This window comes from Mustelus asterias, chromosome 17 (genome assembly GCF_964213995.1).
Source record: "Mustelus asterias chromosome 17, sMusAst1.hap1.1, whole genome shotgun sequence".
NCBI lineage: Eukaryota > Metazoa > Chordata > Chondrichthyes > Carcharhiniformes > Triakidae > Mustelus > Mustelus asterias.
The window spans coordinates 11,975,731-11,992,836 of record NC_135817.1 but is presented as its reverse complement, the minus strand read 5'-3'; the positions used below and the strand labels follow the sequence as shown (position 1 = coordinate 11,992,836).

General features: G+C 46.3%; 1 protein-coding gene across 3 annotated transcripts in view; it reads left to right on the top strand.

The window, feature by feature from the left end:
* LOC144506329 (growth hormone-regulated TBC protein 1-like) overlaps positions 1 to 17,106 on the top strand; it is an 86,603-nt gene that overhangs the window by 21,087 nt on the left and 48,410 nt on the right. For all 3 annotated transcript variants that reach the window (XM_078232293.1, XM_078232291.1, XM_078232292.1), the window contains exon 4: positions 2,612 to 2,736. In XM_078232293.1, coding sequence (XP_078088419.1) covers positions 2,612 to 2,736 — 125 coding nt within the window. The remainder of the gene's footprint in view (positions 1 to 2,611; positions 2,737 to 17,106) is intronic.

The following is a 17,106-nucleotide window of genomic DNA, read 5'->3' as shown; positions in this document are numbered from 1 at the left end:
TGAATAGACCGATGAACTGTAAGGAGGTAAAATCAACAAAAAAGTCTTTGCAATGAAACAGCGACAACAGATCAAAGGTGGCTCTTGGTTTCCATACTGGATGCATTGTTGTTGGTTGGGTTAATCTTGCGGTTGTTACTAGGCAGGTAAAATTTGCATTCCGCATCATCCACAGACATCATCTTCTGGTAATGCAAGCTCCAAGTGATCATCTCGGATGAATAATTAAAATATGTAAACTTTCTGATACAGAATGGGTGTGGAACTAATTTGACAGGTTTTGACTGAAGGTAGATTTTAGCATAGAGTTACCTGTGTCCAGTCTTGGATGTTTGGCTTCTGTATGTGTCGTTGTTACCTTTTAAATTTGACTCCTCCCAGGCTCCTCTGGCCATCCTCCCATCTTGTACCTCCCATAAAGCTGAGCTTAATCAAAACTCTGCTCGTTTTCTAACTGGCACTGACTTTCATTCACCTATCCCCTCTGCGCTTGCTAACCAACATTGGCGCCCAGTTTAGCAATGCCTCGGTTTCCGGTGCCTCGGTGGAATTGAGTGGAATTTTCTGGCTCTGCCGTGGCAGATTCTGCCGCAGCGAGCGAACCAAAGATCCATTGATTTTGACAGGACTGTAAAATTCCAACTTTTTGTCTTCAGATCTCTCCATGTCTTTACCTCTCCCTAATCTCTATACCCTTCTATTGCCCCACTATGCTTCTCAAGTCCTTGGCTCTTGCACATTCCCTATTTTGATTGCCGCACCATTTGGCAGCCTTACCTTCAGATCCATAAGCCCTTAACTTGTGAATTCCCTCGCTAAACCTCCCTATCTCTCTAATTCTCACTCCCCGTTTAAGATGCTTCTGAGGCAAAGTATTTAGTCACCTGTCTCTTTAATTGGCTGGGTTTAGAAATTCTGTTTGATAGCTTTCCTGTATCAAATTGTTATTTACATTCTATAGATGGGCAGATGAGGAATACTGAGGCAGGGAGCAGGCAATCCATATTTGAGAATTATGATGTGTGCTTCCACTTTCCGAGCTTGTATAGGGATGGACCTTCCCTGAGATTATGTTCGCTGGGTTGAAGGAAATCTATTTACTTTTGATTGTAGACATTCCACTTCTTGGTTCCCTTGTGTGTTTTAGATGCTCCAGAAAGTTGAGGTGGATCTCCCATAGAAATGCCACACTTAATGCTGCATCTTGAGGTAAATTTGGGATGTTCTTCCATTCCTTGATGTATACCTGCATTTCGGCTCCTGTGTGTTTTCTAAAAGGCTGGTTTTGGTATAGTAGCAGCTTGGTTTTGCTTACAGATAGAGGAGCTGGCTATGTTGGTGGTGAGAGCAATCTTATTCTGTGAAACTCCCAATATTGTGGTCATCATCCTTATGCCCTAGTGGTTAGCACTGCTGCCTCACAACGCCAGGGACCCAGATTCGAGTCTGTGCGAAGTCTGCACGTTCTCCCCGTGTCTGGGTGGGTTTCATCCCACAGTCCAGAGGCATGCAGGTTAGATGGATTGGCCATGGTAAATGCGTGGGGTTATGTGGATAGAATGGGGGTGGGCGACTGGGTAAGATGCTTTTTTTTGGCGAGTCAGTGGTTAGTGCAGACTCAATGGGCCGAATGGTCTCCTTCTACACAGTAGGAATTCTATGGATTCTCTGTCCTGTGGCAGTGCTGCTCCTGGGCTCTGTCCCTCTGCAACGCCCTGGGCACCTTTTCCCCAGCACAGTGTTTGAAAGAGTTTCCTGTTCCCATCACCTGAGATCTGTTTTCCAGGGTTCATGGTGGATGGGGGAGGTAGTTCTCTTATGAAAGCTATGTTGAGAAAGTTTGACAGAGCTGCAGTATCCTTGCATTACATTAGTGGCTACACTTTAAAACATACTTCAGTGGCTGTGAAACGCTTTCAGACATCCAGTGGTTGTGCAAGTGGAAGCCTATCTTTTGTTCGTTATTTCATTCTTCTCTCTCTCCATCCTTTGTGCCTCACTATCCATTAATCATTTACAGCAGTGAACCGTGTCATTCAGCTCAGTGAGTTCAGCCTCCTCCCACCTTACCTAATTTCTCCCCATCAGCATATCTTTCAATTGTTTTTTACCCTTGTACTTATCTAATTTCTCATTAAATGCATCAAGTCGGCACTTGGCTGACTGGCAGAGCTGATGTTCCCTAGTCGTGAATTCCTGCATGTTTCATTTTCATTTTGTGTAGCTTGATTTTTTTTGGAATGATGTAATGATCATGTATTTCATGAGTTAGTCATGTGGTGTACGTTCGAATGACATCCGCAACTGTTTGTTTTGAAGCCACAGTCTTTGATCTAGGTGCGAACTGGATTTAAAAAAAAAAACTTCTATTGTAAACTAAGATGTAGAATTTGTGAGCAGGTATGGCAGACACTGAAACATGTCATCCAGATCCTGCCTATCAAAACCTTGACATGGCGGTGAAAGAGTGAGGAATAGATTTTTGTTAGAGTAAAACCAAAGTGGTGTTTAAGCTGGAATCACTGCAACCGAACCATTTCATGATATATCGGGACATTTTAATCATTTTGTGCTGAGATTTAAAAGCAAAATTGTTTGCTTTAATTTTCAGACATCAACAGAACATTTCCTGACAATGTACACTTTCGCAAGAATGCAAACCCCTCTTTACAGGATGCACTTTTCAACATTTTAGTGGCATATGGAAACCACAACAAAACAATCGGCTATTGCCAGGTACGTGATGTCTGATTCGATAAGTAGTATGATCTGACTGATGCGTAGGTCAGACACTTTTGGGGTACAGGCCCTTCTCTCCGATCTTTCTTCCAAAACCTGCTGCTGCCTCCACAAACTTGGGTCTGATATCAGCAGTATGTTGCAGAGTGATCAATGCCTGGAATAGACAGTGGAAGCATAAACTCGAGCCATTAAAGATGCATTTTCTAATATTGCGTCTCTGTGGGAGGATGAGCCAGAGGCTGGGTGAGTGTCAGAAATCATAGAAACCCTACAGTGTAGAAGGAGGCCATTTGGCCCATCGAGTGTGCACCGACCACAATCCCACCCAGGCCCTACCCCCACATATTTACCCGCTAATCCCTCTAACCTACGCATCTCAGGGGAATTTTTAACCTGGCCAATCAACCTAACCCGCACATCTTTGAACTGTGGGAGGAAACCGGAGCACCCGGAGGAAACCCACGCAGACACGAGGAGAATATGCCAACTCCACACAGACAGTGACCGAAGCCGGGAATCGAACCCAGGTCCATGGAGCTGTGAAGCAGCAGTGCTAACCACTGTGCTACCGTGCTGTGTCGTCCATTATCTCTCCAGATCTTCGTATTCTGGTGTCCACAGCAAATGTCTGAAAATCAGTTACAGTTTCTGTGGGTATTTAAAGAGAAAAAGATTGACAAAAAGGAATGTAGGCCCCTTACAGTCAGAAACGGGAGAATTCATAACAGGGAACAAAGAAATAGTCAAGGAACTAAATTCGTACTTTGCTTCAGTCTTCACAAAGGAAGACATGAATAATGTACCAGAGGTGCTGAGGGAAACAAGTTTTAGTGAGGAGCTGAAGGAAATCAGCAAAGAACAGTACAGCACAGGAAACAGGCCCTTCGGCCCTCCAAGCCTGTGCCGCTCCTTGGTCCAACTAGACCAATCGTTTGTATCCCTCCATTCCCAGGCAGCATTAGTAGACAAATGATTTTGGGGAAATTGATGGGATTGAACGTGGATAAATCTCCAGGGCCTGATCATCTTCATCCCAGAGTACTTAAGGAAGTGGCCCTGGAAATAGTATATCCATTGGTGGTCATTTTCCAAAATTCTTTGGACTCTGGACTGGTTCCTACAGATTGAAGAGTAGCTAATGTAAGCCCACTATTGAAAAAGGGAGGTAGAGAGAAAACAGGGAACTATAGACCAGTGAGACTAATGTCAGTACTGGGGAAGTTGCTAGAGTCCATTATCAAGGATTTTATAACAGCATTTGGAAAGCAGTGGTAAAATCAGACAAAGTCAACATGGATTTACAAAGGGAGAATCATGCTCAACAAATTTATTGGAATTCTTTGAGGATGTAACTAGTAGCGTGGGTGTGGTTTATTTAGACTTTCAGAAGGCTTTCGACAAGGTCTCTCATAACAGACTACTATGTAAAGTTTAAGCACATGGGATTGCAGGTAATGTTTTGAGATGAATAGAAAGCTGATTAGCAGATAGGAAGCAAATAATTGGCATAAATGGGTCTTTTTCCGATTGGCAGGCAGTGACAAGTGGGGTATCGCAGGGATCTGTGCTACGACCCCAACTGTTCACATGAATGCATTTAATTCCCTCTTCCTAATCATTAATATATTAATCTCCAGATTTGCAGATATTACAAAGTTGGGTGGGAGGGTGAGCTGTGAGGAGGTTGTAGAGATGGTTCAGCATGAGTTGGATAGGCTGAATGTGTGGGCAAATGCATGGCAAATGCAGTATAATGTGGATCAATGTGAGCTTATCCACTTTGGTAGCAATAATAGGAAGACAGATTATTACTTGAATGGGTATAAATTGAGAGAGGTGGATACTCAGTGAGACCTTGGTGACCTCATGCATCTGTTGCTGAAAGTAAATGCGCGGGTACAGCAGGCAGCAAAGAAGACAATTGGCTTTCATAGCGAGAGGATTTGAGTATAGGAATAGAGATGTTTTACTGCAATTGTATAGGGTACTGGTGAGGCCATACCTGGAGTATTGTGTGCAGTTTCTGAGGAAGGATGTCCTTGTTATGGAGGGAGTACAGCGAAGGTTTACCTCACTGATTCCTGGGATGGCAGGTCTGTCATATAAGGAGAAACTAAGTCTGTCAGGATTATATTCACTGGAGTTTAGAAGGGTGAGAGGGGATCTCATAGAAACTTAATTCTAACAGGGTTAGACAGAGTAGATTCAGAAAGAATGTTCCTGAAGATGGGGGAGTCCAGAACTAGGGGGTCATCATTTGAGGATAGGGGTAAACCTTTTACAACTGAGGTGAGGAGAAATTTCTTCACCCAGTGGGTGGTGAATGTGTGGAATTCACTACCAACAAATGTGGTTGAGGCCAAAATGTCTGATTTCAAGAAGAAATTAGATATAATTCTTGTGGCTAAAGGGATCAAGGGATATGGGGGTCAGGGGGGATTCAGGCTATTGAATTTGAGAATTGGCCATGATCATAATGAATGGCGGAGCAGGTTCGAAGGGCCGAATGGCCTACTCCTACTTCTCGTTTCTATGTTTATGTGTTTACATTGGACAGCTCAGCCAATGCCTTTAAAAAATCATGTTAAACATCAAATACCTGATATATTTGTGTCCCTCCTTCCCACTCAATCATCTATTCCCTTTCTCACTCGCCCTCTCTTTCACACTCTGCATTCACTTTCACAGAATCACAAAATTTTTACACTGCAGAAGGAGGCCATTTGGTCCATCGAGTCTGCATTGGCTCTCTGAAAGAACATTCCACCCAGTCCCATTTATCTCCGGAATCTTGCACCTGATTTCAGATAGCAATCTGTTTCCCTTTTGAATACCTCGATTGAACTTGCCTCCGCCGCCCTCTCAGGAAGTTCATTCCAAACTCCAATCACCATCTGGATGAAAAACGTTTTCCTCACATCACTTTTACTCCTTTTGCCAATTATTTTGAATCTGTGCCCTCTAGTTCTCAATGCTGTCTTGAGTGGGAGCAGTTTCTCAGTATTTACCCTGTCCATGGGAGTAATTCTCCCAGCCTGCTGTGCTGTTGTTGTAGCACAGCGGGCCAGGAGATTCTCGTGGAGGCCGTATCACGGGCTCCCTGCTGGGCGCCACGGCCTCCACATGCGTCTCCGGCAGCCGGATTTCCTGGAGCCGTCAGCTCGTGCCAGGAATTGGCATGGAGCTGGATAAATTATCTAAATTTGAAAGCCTGCCCCCTGATTTTCAGCGTGATTCACGCCAGTGCACTCTGCAGTGCAGAGTGTGGGAGATTCATTTTGAAACTCCTGCTGAAAAAACTGGCGTGATTTACTCCAGATTTTACATGAATTTGACACTTTGAATTTTTTGGGAGAACCGCCCCCCCCCATATCCCTTAAGATCTTGCATACCTCAATCGTGTCTCCTGTCGGCCTTTTTCTCCAAGGAAAACAGTTCCAAACTCTCCAATCTATCCTCATAGTTATAGTTCTTTATCCCTGGAATCATTCTTCTGAATCTCCTCTACTGTCTCCAATACCTTCATATCCTTCCTCAAGTATGGGGCCCAGAGCTGGATGTGGTGCTCCAGATCAAGCCTAACTAGTGTCTTATATAAGTTCAACATGACCTCCTTACTCTTGTGCTCAATGCCCGTATTCATGAAAGCTGACATACTATGTGCTTTATTAACTGCCCTGCCACCTTCAATGATGTATGTACATGTTTGTCAAGGTTCCTTTGTTCCTGCACCTCCTTTAGAGTTTCTCCCTTAATTTTATACTGTCTCTCCACATTGTTCTTGCCAAAGGAATCACTTCTTGCTTTTCTGCACTGAACTTCATCAGCCACTTGTCCGCCCAATTCACCAAATGTCAATGTCTTTTTGAAGTTCAACACTATCCTCATCACAATTGACAATGCTTCCAATCTTTGTACCATCTGCAAGCTTTGAAATCATGCCCTACATTCCACACTCTAGGTCATTAATATATATCAGGAAGAGCAAGGGTCCCAATACTGACCCCTGGGAAACTGCACTACAAACCTTCCTCCAATTTGAAGAACAACTATTTATCACTGCTCTCTGTTTCCTGTCACTCAGCTAATTTCTTATCCAAGTGCCTACTTTCCCTTTTATTCCTTGAGCTAGAATTTTTCTCACAAGTCTGTGTTGTTTGGCATTCTATCAAATGCCTTTTGAAAATCCACATACGCCACATCCACAGCATTACCCGTATCCACCTTCTATGTTACCACCTCAAAAAGCTCCAGCAAGTTGGTTAAACATGATTTTCCCGTAATGAATTCATGCTGGTTTTCCTCAATTATCCTGCACCTGTCTAGGTAGTATTGGTTTTGTCCTGCATTTTGATTTGATTTATTATTGTCACATGTATTAGTATACAGTGAAAATTATTGTTTCTTGTGCACTATACAGACAAAGCATACTGTACATAGAGAAGGAAAGAAGAGTGTGCAGAATGTAGTGTTATAGTCATAGTTAGGGCCTAGAGAAAGATCAACTTAATGTAAGGTAGGTCCATTCAAACGTCTGATGGCAGCAGAGAAGAAGCTGTTCTTGAATTGGTTGGTACATGACCTCAGACTTCTGTAACTTTTTCCCGACAGAAGAGGGTGGAAGAGAGTATGCACTGTAGTTTCCAGAAGTTTCCCCCTCACTGAAGTCAAACTGACTGGTCTGTAGTTGCCAGCTTTATCCTTGCACCCCTTTTGAACAAGGGTATAACATTCTCAATTCTCCAGTCTTCTGGCACAATGCCTGTGTGTAAGGAAGACTGGAAGATTGTCACCATTGCCAAAATTTACACTCTTACCTCCTTCAGTGTCTTTGGGTGCATCTCATCCAGTCCTGGTACCTTATCAATTTCCAATGTCCAATAGCCTTTTCAATATCTCAATTGTAAATTCCTTGAGTTTTTTAATTCATTCATGGGATGTGGGCATTGCTGGCTAGGCCAGCATTTATTCCCCAAATTTAATTGTTCTTGAGAAGGTGGTGGTGAGCTGCCTTCATGTACTACTGCAGTCCCTGTATACCAGGTCCCCCCTCTTTCATCTCAGCCTGGGTAGCATCTTCTTCCTTTGTAAAGACAGATTTACGTACTTATTTATACCTCTTTATCCCAAGTCGACCCTATTCTTTCTTTAACTGCCCTTTCATTATGTGTATGCATTTAGAAGACCTTGGGACTCCCTTTTATGTTAGCCGCCAGTCTCTTCTCAGGCTCTCTCCTTGCTTTTCTGATTAGTTTTTCCACTTCCCCTCTGATCCTTCTTTATTCAGCCTGATTCTCCATTGTATCTTCTACATCTCGTCTGTCATATAGATACTTCTTCCTTTTCATCTTCTTCATCTCTATATATCGCTCTCTCTCTCTTATCATCCAGGTGCTCTAGATATACTTTTACTTTTGCCCTTCAAAGGAATATACCTTGACATTGTCTGCAATAGTATCTCTTTGAAGGTAGCACATTGTTCAGCCACTGTCTTTTCAGCCAACAACTGATTCCAACTCACTCGACTCAAAGGATGAGATGAGGATGGGGCTTTCCCCCACTTAGTTATTCCTGCTCTGGATTGTCCCTTGTCCTTTTCTATGGCCAGCCTACACCTTATGATACAATGGTCACCGTCCGCTAAATGCTCTCCCACTGATATTTGATCCACTTGGGCCAAATCATTCTGCAGAACCAGATCTAACAGTGCCAGAACTCTAATTGGACAGAAAATGTACTGCTGCAGAGAATTATTTTGAGAAACTCCAGGAACTCTCACTCTTTTTGTTCCTTTTGTACTATTCCTATCCCAGTCTATATTTGGATAATTGAAGTACCCATTATAATTACTCATGCACCTCCCTGTAATTTCTTTGCAAATTTGTTTCTCTCCATCCTTTCCACTGGTTTGTGATCTATACTCCACACCGATCAATCATAGTACATCTTTTTTACTCCTTCCCACGAGCCAGAGAGATTCCAAACTTCATCCACCACTTTTGTGCCCTTGCTCTCTCTCTCTCACTTTAGGGCACGCACCCTCTCTCGCTTGTGGGCATTCTTGCGCTGCTCCCCCCCAACCACCACCACTGCTCTCCTTCCCGCTCCGGTGCCCACCCTCATTCTCTTGCTCTCTCCCCCTCCTTTTAATCACTTTCTCGCACTGGCTGGCTCTCTCACACTCAGCCTCTGGTGAATACTGTTATCCTGGTCTTTCCTGTTACTTCAGTGTGTATTTGCCTCAGATTTTCTTTACTTCTCCTTTTTCTGTTTCTCATATCTGTCCATCTCCTCTCTTCCGCCCTATTCCTGCTCTGCACACATTCCATTGTTTCCTTTCAACTCGAAACCCACAAATGAAAACGGGGTTAGTGTTACTGACCGAGTGGAAGTGATACTGACACTGCTGAGGCCTACACAGCATTATATTCAAGCGGATGAACCTGCTGGGGGAACGTGGCTCGTGGCTGTAATCCAGATAAAACGTTTTCATTGTTACTGAGCAGCTAATCTGCACCTTTCCCACATGCCTCGAAATACCTTTTCCCTGTTTTCCCTGATAGACTAGGAATGTTGGAAGAGCTGGTGTTGGAAATTGACATCATCCTCCATTGCGCCAGGGAGGTCTCAAATTGACCAAGTCTCGGTGCCATCTGCTGTCCCACACACAGATGATGAATAGCCAGGTCTGGCCTCTGTCCCTTCAGCAGTTGCATTTGATGACATGGCCCTTGGATGAGCTTAAGTTCCAACCAGAAGCTGCTGCGATGATCCTGGCCTTCGAATAGCCTCCGTACTGGTGGAAAATGTTCTGTTTACTTGCGTCTGATTATCACTTCAGAACATTGGTTGGGCTGTGTCACTAGTTTTATCGCAGTTCCATTTCCTGTGTGATAAAGGCCTGTCTCCAGTACTGCTTAAGCAAACTATTGCAGTGTCGGCAGTTACAACAGCGAATAAATTAACTCATTGTGCGCGGGCTTATGTGGGAAAATGATGGGGAAATGGGGCATGTGACTAAACTGTTTCCATTCCGCATTCTAGCTGAGGAATTAAATTTGGGCATCTCTTGGGTGGATGTAAAAGATCCCATGCCCATTATTGAAGCAAATTCTCTCCAATGTTCCGGGGCCAATGTTTTTCCCTCGCCCAACATCACTTAAACCCTGTTCATTCATCTTGTCCCCCATTTGTGGAAGCTTGCTGTGCATACTTTTAGGCCTCTGCATTTCCTGGCTTTATAACAGCGGCCACAGTCCAAAGTTACTGCAATGCCTGAGAATGCTTTGATATGTCCTGAGGTCATGGAAGGCACTGTATAAATGAGAAATCTCTCCCAGTTGGTTTTTCAAACTCTCTGCACCCAAGAGTTTCTTTTAAGGTTATTCTTATCTGTATAACAGTGTGTTATCATATATGATAGGATGATTCCTTTTATGCTTTGTATTGTTTTGAATCTTGCTTGCTCAGAAAGTCACCAAGTGCCATATGTTATCAATTTGACCTAATTTTCTTTAATGGGAAGTAGCAGCTGCGCGATTGACGTGCAACATTTTGGGGGTGATTTTCCCACCGGGAGATTTAGACGGTGCTGGATTTGCGTGATCCGCGCTGGGCGTCCCAATGCATCTATCAGCGCCCGATTTCCAGCGGGGATTACGATAGCTCCTCACTTGCAGGGAACTAGCGGCCCAACCCCACTGGAGGGAAGGCAGTGCAATTGGGGCTCCCAGAGGACCGGGCGGCTGGGGGCGTGCCTCCCTGGGCATTGGCAAATTGGCAATGCCAGCCTGGACCCCCGGACACCGCCAAAGGGGCAAAGTGCCAATGCTCAGGGGGCACCTTGGCACTGCCCACTGGGCATGGGGCTGTACCAAGGGGTGGGGCCTAATGGAGGCGGGACCTGATGGGGCAGAGCCTCTGAGGGGCGATCAGCAGGAGCAGGCGATCCTGCTGACGCTCTGCAGTCGGGATCGGTGGAGGAGGGAGTGAGGCCAGTGTTCAGGGCTGGCCATCAGGGAGGAGGGAGAAGCCTGCTGGGAGGGTCGGGTCGGCGCTGCAGGGTAGGGGGAGATCAGCACTGCATCGGTGGGGGGGGGGGGGGGGGGGGGCGGGGTCGAGGCTAGGGCTGTGCATGCTTGCAGGGCCAACGACCGGGCTGTGGGATGCGGAGGACCAGCGTTGTAGGGCTGGCCAGCAATTGTGAGGCCAGCAGACAGGGGCCACTGTGCATGTGCCGATCTCGGCACTGACGGATCGGTGCTTGCACAGTGGCCCGCTCAGCGCTATGCTGCTGGTCTCTTCTGCGGGGATAGAATCTGCCCCCTGATTTTTAACAGGATTTACGCTAGTGCACTCTGCAGTGCATAGAGTGTGGGAGATTCTTCTCTAAATTCTCACTGAAAAAACCAGTGTGATTTCACGCAAATTCAACACTTCGAATTTTTTTGCGAGAATTGTCCCCTTTATCTTTCTTTTACCATTTTGTTTCTAAGTGCTGGGTGGACTTGAAACTGCGAGTGTTTCAGATCCGGCTTTTAGACCCGTTCTCCGGTGCCCCCATACACACTCTGCGTGAAAAAAGTATCAGCGATTCCAAATAGCACTGGACAAGACAATTGGAGCCTCCAACTGCGCATGCGCAGAAAAAAAATGATAGAATAATGCTCCCCTGCCACATTCCACCCAGGCCGGATAATGCCTCTCCCTGGCCCCCATTGACATTGCCCCATCCCCATAACATCACTGACCCCCTTATCCCCCCCCAGACCGACCGCGGGCCCCTCTCCCTTCCCTGCCACCGATCTCAGGCAGAGTGGCAGCGGACCCCTCCTTTCTACGCCCCCGCCCCCCCCCCCCTTCCACCGTTCTCCAGCAGAGTGGCAGCGGGTTCCCCTTCCCCTCAGAGCTCAAGCAGAGTGGCAGCGGACCCCTCCCCTTCCCCCCACCGGTCTCCAGCAGAGTGGCAGCGGACTCCCCCATCCCCCTCACTGAGCTGAGGCAGAGTGGCAGCGGACTCCCCCATCCCCCTCACTGAGCTGAGGCAGAGTGGCAGCGGGCTCCCCCTTCCCCCTCACTGAGCTGAGGCAGTGTGGCAGCGGGCTCCCCCTTCCCCCTCACTGATCTCCGGCAGAGTGGCAGCGGACCCCCCCTTCCCCCTCACTGATCTCCGGCAGAGTGGCAGCGGACCCCTCCTTCCCCCCCCAATCTCCAGCAGAGTGGCAGCAGACTCCCCCTTCTCCCTCACTGAGCTCAGGCAGAGTAGCAGCGGACCCACCTTCACCCCACACCGATCTCGAGCAGAGAGCCGTCGGCGTGTGGCCTGTGTAGTCAAATTAAATACATAGGTGTAATCAATTTAAATACATGCAAATATATTTAAATGGCCATCGCGCCCGTTTCAGGCGTGGTCCCGATCGCGGCCATTTTCGGGCCTTGGTAAAGGGGGAACCAGCGCAGAGGCAGGCGCGGATTGTGCTACTCGCTTCATGCCCGACTTTACCAAGTTTTCGTGCCCGAAAACAGGCGCAACTTGATAGTAAAATTGGGCCCAGAATGTAGGAACTTGACCGCTCTGGTTAATGGTTGGTGTTCAAAGAACATAAATTTCAGTTGATCAATAGTGCTGAGCAAGCTTGCTGGCGTGTGCGTCTCTTGGTCCTAACAGAAGGAGTTGGGGCTTACATAGAAGATAGGAGGAGGCTATTTGGCCCTTCGAGCCTACTCCGCCATTCATTAAGATCATGGCTGATCATCGAACTCCATAGCCTAATCCTGCTTTTTCCCCATAACCTTTGATCTCATTTGCCCCAAGTGCTATATCCAGCCGCCTCTTGAATGCATTCAATGTTTTACTGCTGCCGATTGTTCCATGAGATAGCCACAATATGTTGTGGGAGTTTGCTGCAAGATACCCTCAAGTCAATGATTCAAAATGGTCCTCTTGTTTTGACAGCTTAAGGTGAGTTAAATCTTTAAGGTGAGGGTATCCCTGGACTAAGTAGACAAGAGTGCAAGCCACAGGGTGGATGAGTGAACTGACCATGACACAGTGGTGCACAGAGCCATTCAAGAGGTGGGAATAAATCAGAATGAAGTGGGAGTTGGGGACAGACACAGTTCCCAGCTGCCAAAGGCATGAGCCCAGAAGGCTGCGTTCCCTTCCCGGTGCTCGGGTTCGGGACATCTGCTTGGGGCTGCTTGGGACTGGAGGGAATTTTGCAGTGGGAGGGGAAGGATCCAGTTGTTGTGATTCATGTAGGTACCAACAATATAGCATGAACCAGGAGAGAGGTTCATAGTGTTTTTGGGACAATTTCCTAAGAGTAGCACATTCTGCAGCCAACCGGAGAGCAGGGTATTCTAGACCTGGTAATGGCATTGAGATAGGGCTTCAGGAAGCATAGTGGAGGGCATGTCCCTGTCTACATCAATGGGGACGAAATAGAAATGGTCGAGAGCTTCAAGTTTTTAGGTGCCAAATCACTAACTATCTGTCCTGGTCCCTCCGTGCTGACACTATAATTAAGAAAGCCCACCAACACCTCTACTTTCTCAGAAGACTAAGGAAATGTGGCATGTCCACTACGACTCTCTCCAACGTTTACAGATGCACCAAAGAAAGCATTCTTTCTGGTTGTATCACAACTTGGTATGGTTCCTGCTCTGTCCAAGACTGCAAGAAACTACAAAGGGTCGTGAATGAAGCCCAGTCCATCACTCAAACCAGCCTCCCATCCATTGACTCTGTCTATACTTCCCCCCCTTCTCGAAAAGCAGCCAGCATAATTAAGGACCTCACGCACCCCGGACATACTGTCTTCCACCTTCTTCTGTTGGGGAAAAAGATACAAAAGTCTGAGGACAGGTACCAACCGACTCAAGAACAGCTTCTTCCCTGCTTTTTTGAATGGACCTACCTCGCATTACGTTGTTCTTTCTTTACACCCTAGCTATGACTGTAACACTACATTCTGCACTCTCTCCTTTTCTTCTCTCTGTACGGTATGCTTCGTCTGTATAGTGTGCAAGAAACAATACTTTTCACTATATACTAATACATGTGACAAGAAATCAAATCAAAATCGGGAGCCACAATCATAGCATGATTGAATTTCACATTCAGTTTGAGGGTGAGAAGGGGATCTAAGACTAGTGTTTTGAACTAAATAAGGGCAATTGCAATGGCATGAAGAACTGGCTCAAGAGAGCTGGGAAATTTGGTTAACGGGTAGGACAGTAGAGATGCACTGACAGACATTTAAGGAGATATTTCATAATGCTCAGTGAAGATATATCCCAGTGAGAAGGCATGACCCCAGGAGACAGATGTTCCATCTGTGGCTAACTAAGCAAATCGAAGAAAAAGTGTACAATTCTGCAGAGATATATGGTAGATTGGACAGAATTTAGCACTGATAAAGGATTGTTTAGTTAACAGGAAGCAGAGGGTAGGGACAAATGGGTCATTTTCGGGTTCACAAGGTGTGATGAGTGGAGGGCCGCAGAGGTCAGTGCTGGGGTCTTAACTAATTTTTGTTTCAATGACTTGGATGAAGAATGGTTGCTGGTGATACAAAGAAAGGTAGGAGAATAAGCTGTGAAGAGGACATACTTGCCGGAATTCTACCGCCTCGCCCGCCATGGAATCGGAGCAGGCGAGGGGTGGACAACGGAAATGTCTGTCGACTTTGGGCAGGAATTTCTGGTCTCATGCGAGCGAGGCTGTAAAATCCCGCCTATGGAGTCTGAGAAATGTCATGGGTAGGTTAATTGAGTGGGTAAAGGTTTGGCCGATGGCGTATCATGTGGGAAAATGTAATGTCCACTTTGGCAGGAATAAAGGAGAAGTAGAATACTATTTAAATAGAGAGAGATTGCAGAATGCTGCACATCAGAGGGAGCTGGATGCCTGGTACATGAATCAAAATAAGTTAGTAAGCAGGTACATCAAGTGATGAGGAAGGCAAATGAATGTTGTCATTTATTGCAAGGGGGATACAAAAAGAATTTTTGCAACTCGAACCTTGGTTAGACCTCACCTGGTGTATTGTGCAGTTTTGCTCCCCTTACCTTGGGAAGGATATTATTGCCATAGAGGGAGTGCAACAAAGGTTCACCTGACTTGGTCCCAGAATGGTGGGACTGTCCTAGGAAGAGAGATTGGGTAAACTGGGCCTGTGTTCTCTAGAGTTTTGAAGAATGAGAAGTGATCTCATTGAAATCTACAAAATACCCTACGGGATGGACAGGGTAGATGCAAATAGATGTTTCCCTTGGTTGGGGAGTCTAGGACCAGGGGCCACAATTTTAAAACACTTAGGACCGAAATGAAGAGACATTCTTTACACAGGGGATTGTGAATCTTTAGAATTCTCTAACCCAGAGGGCTGTGGAAACTCAGTCATTGAGTCTGTTTAAAGCAGTGATTGACAGGTTTCTAGATACCAGTGACACAGAGAGATATGGGGAAAGTGTGGGGAAAAAGACATTGAACTGGATGATCAACAATGATTGTATTGGATGGTGGAGCTGGCTTGATGGGTTGAATGGCCTATTCCTGCTCCTATGTTCCCTATGTATAGGGCTTTGGTGAGGCCACACGTGGAGTAGTATGCATATTTATGGCCTCCATATTTAAGGAAAGATATAATTGCATTAGCAGCAGTTGATGGAATGTTCACTTGACTCTTTCCTGAGATGAGGTTATCTTATAAAGAAAGGTTGGGCCTGTATCCACTGGAGTTCAGAGGAATGAGAGGTGATTTTACTGAATTCTGATGGGACTTGACAGGGTGGATGCTGAGAAGATGTTTCCCCTTTTTGGGGAGGTTTCGAACTAGGTAAACAGTTTGAAAATAAGGGGTCTCCATTTAAGACTCAATTGAGGAGGAATTTTCTTCTCAGAGGGTCATTCATCTTTGGAATTCTCTACCCAGAGAGCAGTGGAGGTCAGTGAATAAATTCAAGGGTGAGTTAGAGAGATTTTTGATCTTGGGTGAGCTTTTCGTTCCAGGGAGCAGGAAGGAAAGTGGAATTAAGATCAGATATAACGTAACCTGCTCTGATGAATTCCTCTATCTGCAAGCAGCAGCTCCAAGCCACCAGGTCTCCCTGTTTTCCATGTGAAAGTAGGTAGTACCTCCAAGTGCAGAATTGTGTCCACTTTTCTTCACCTCAGCTTAACTTGGGTGTGCGTCCCAGATATGTCACCTCGAGCATATTTTCTTCCTTTGGACTCATGGTGAACAATCACTGAAACAACTATATGATGACATCAACAAGTTCCATCCCACCATCAGACTCACCATGGACTACTCTCCGGAATCGGTTGCTTTCTTGGACACACGCATCTCCATCAAGGACAGTCACCTCAGCACTTCACTGTACCGCAAGCCCACGGATAACCTCACGATGCTCCACTTCTCCAGCTTCCATCCTAAACACATTAAAGAAGCCATCCCCTACGGACAAGCCCTCCGTATACACAGGATCTGCTCCGATGAGGAGGATCGCAACAGACACCTCCAGACACTGAAAGATGCCCTCATAAGAACAGGAAATGGCGCTCGACTCATCGATCGACAGTTCCGAGGCGCCACAGCGAAAAATCGCACCGACGTCCTCAGAAGACAAACACGGGACACAATGGATAGAGTACCCTTCGTCGTCCAGTATTTCCCCGGAGCGGAGAAGCTACAACATCTTCTCCAGAGTCATTGATGAAGACGAACATCAGCGACTCTGCGTTGTCGTGTGTCGTGAAGGCCACCTTGGAGAACGCTTACCCGAAGATCAGAGGCCGAATGCCCGTGACCGCTGAAGTGTTCACCAACAGGAAGAGAACACTCTTGTCTAGTGATTGTCGAGCGGTGTTTATTCATCCGTTGTTGTAGCGTCTACATGGTCTCCCCAATGTACCATGCCTCGGGACATCATTGATGAAGACGAACATCTTGTCAAGGCCACCCCCACACCCCCACTTCTTGCCTTCAAACAACCGCACAACCTCAAACGGACCATTGTACGCAGCAAACTACCCAGCCTTCAGGAGGACAGTGACCACAACACCACACAACCCTGCCACAGCAACCTCTGCAAGACGTGCCGGACCATCGACACGGATGCCATCATCTCACATGAGAACACCATCCGCCAAGTACACGGTACATACACTTGCAACTCGACCAACGTTGTCTACCTGATACGCTGCAGGAAAGGATGTCCCGAGGCATGGTACATTGGGGAGACCATGTAGACGCTACGACAACGGATGAATAAGCACCGCTCGACAATCACTAGACAAGTGTTCTCTTCCTGTTGGTGAACGCTTCAGCGGTCACGGGCATTCGGCCTCTGATCTTC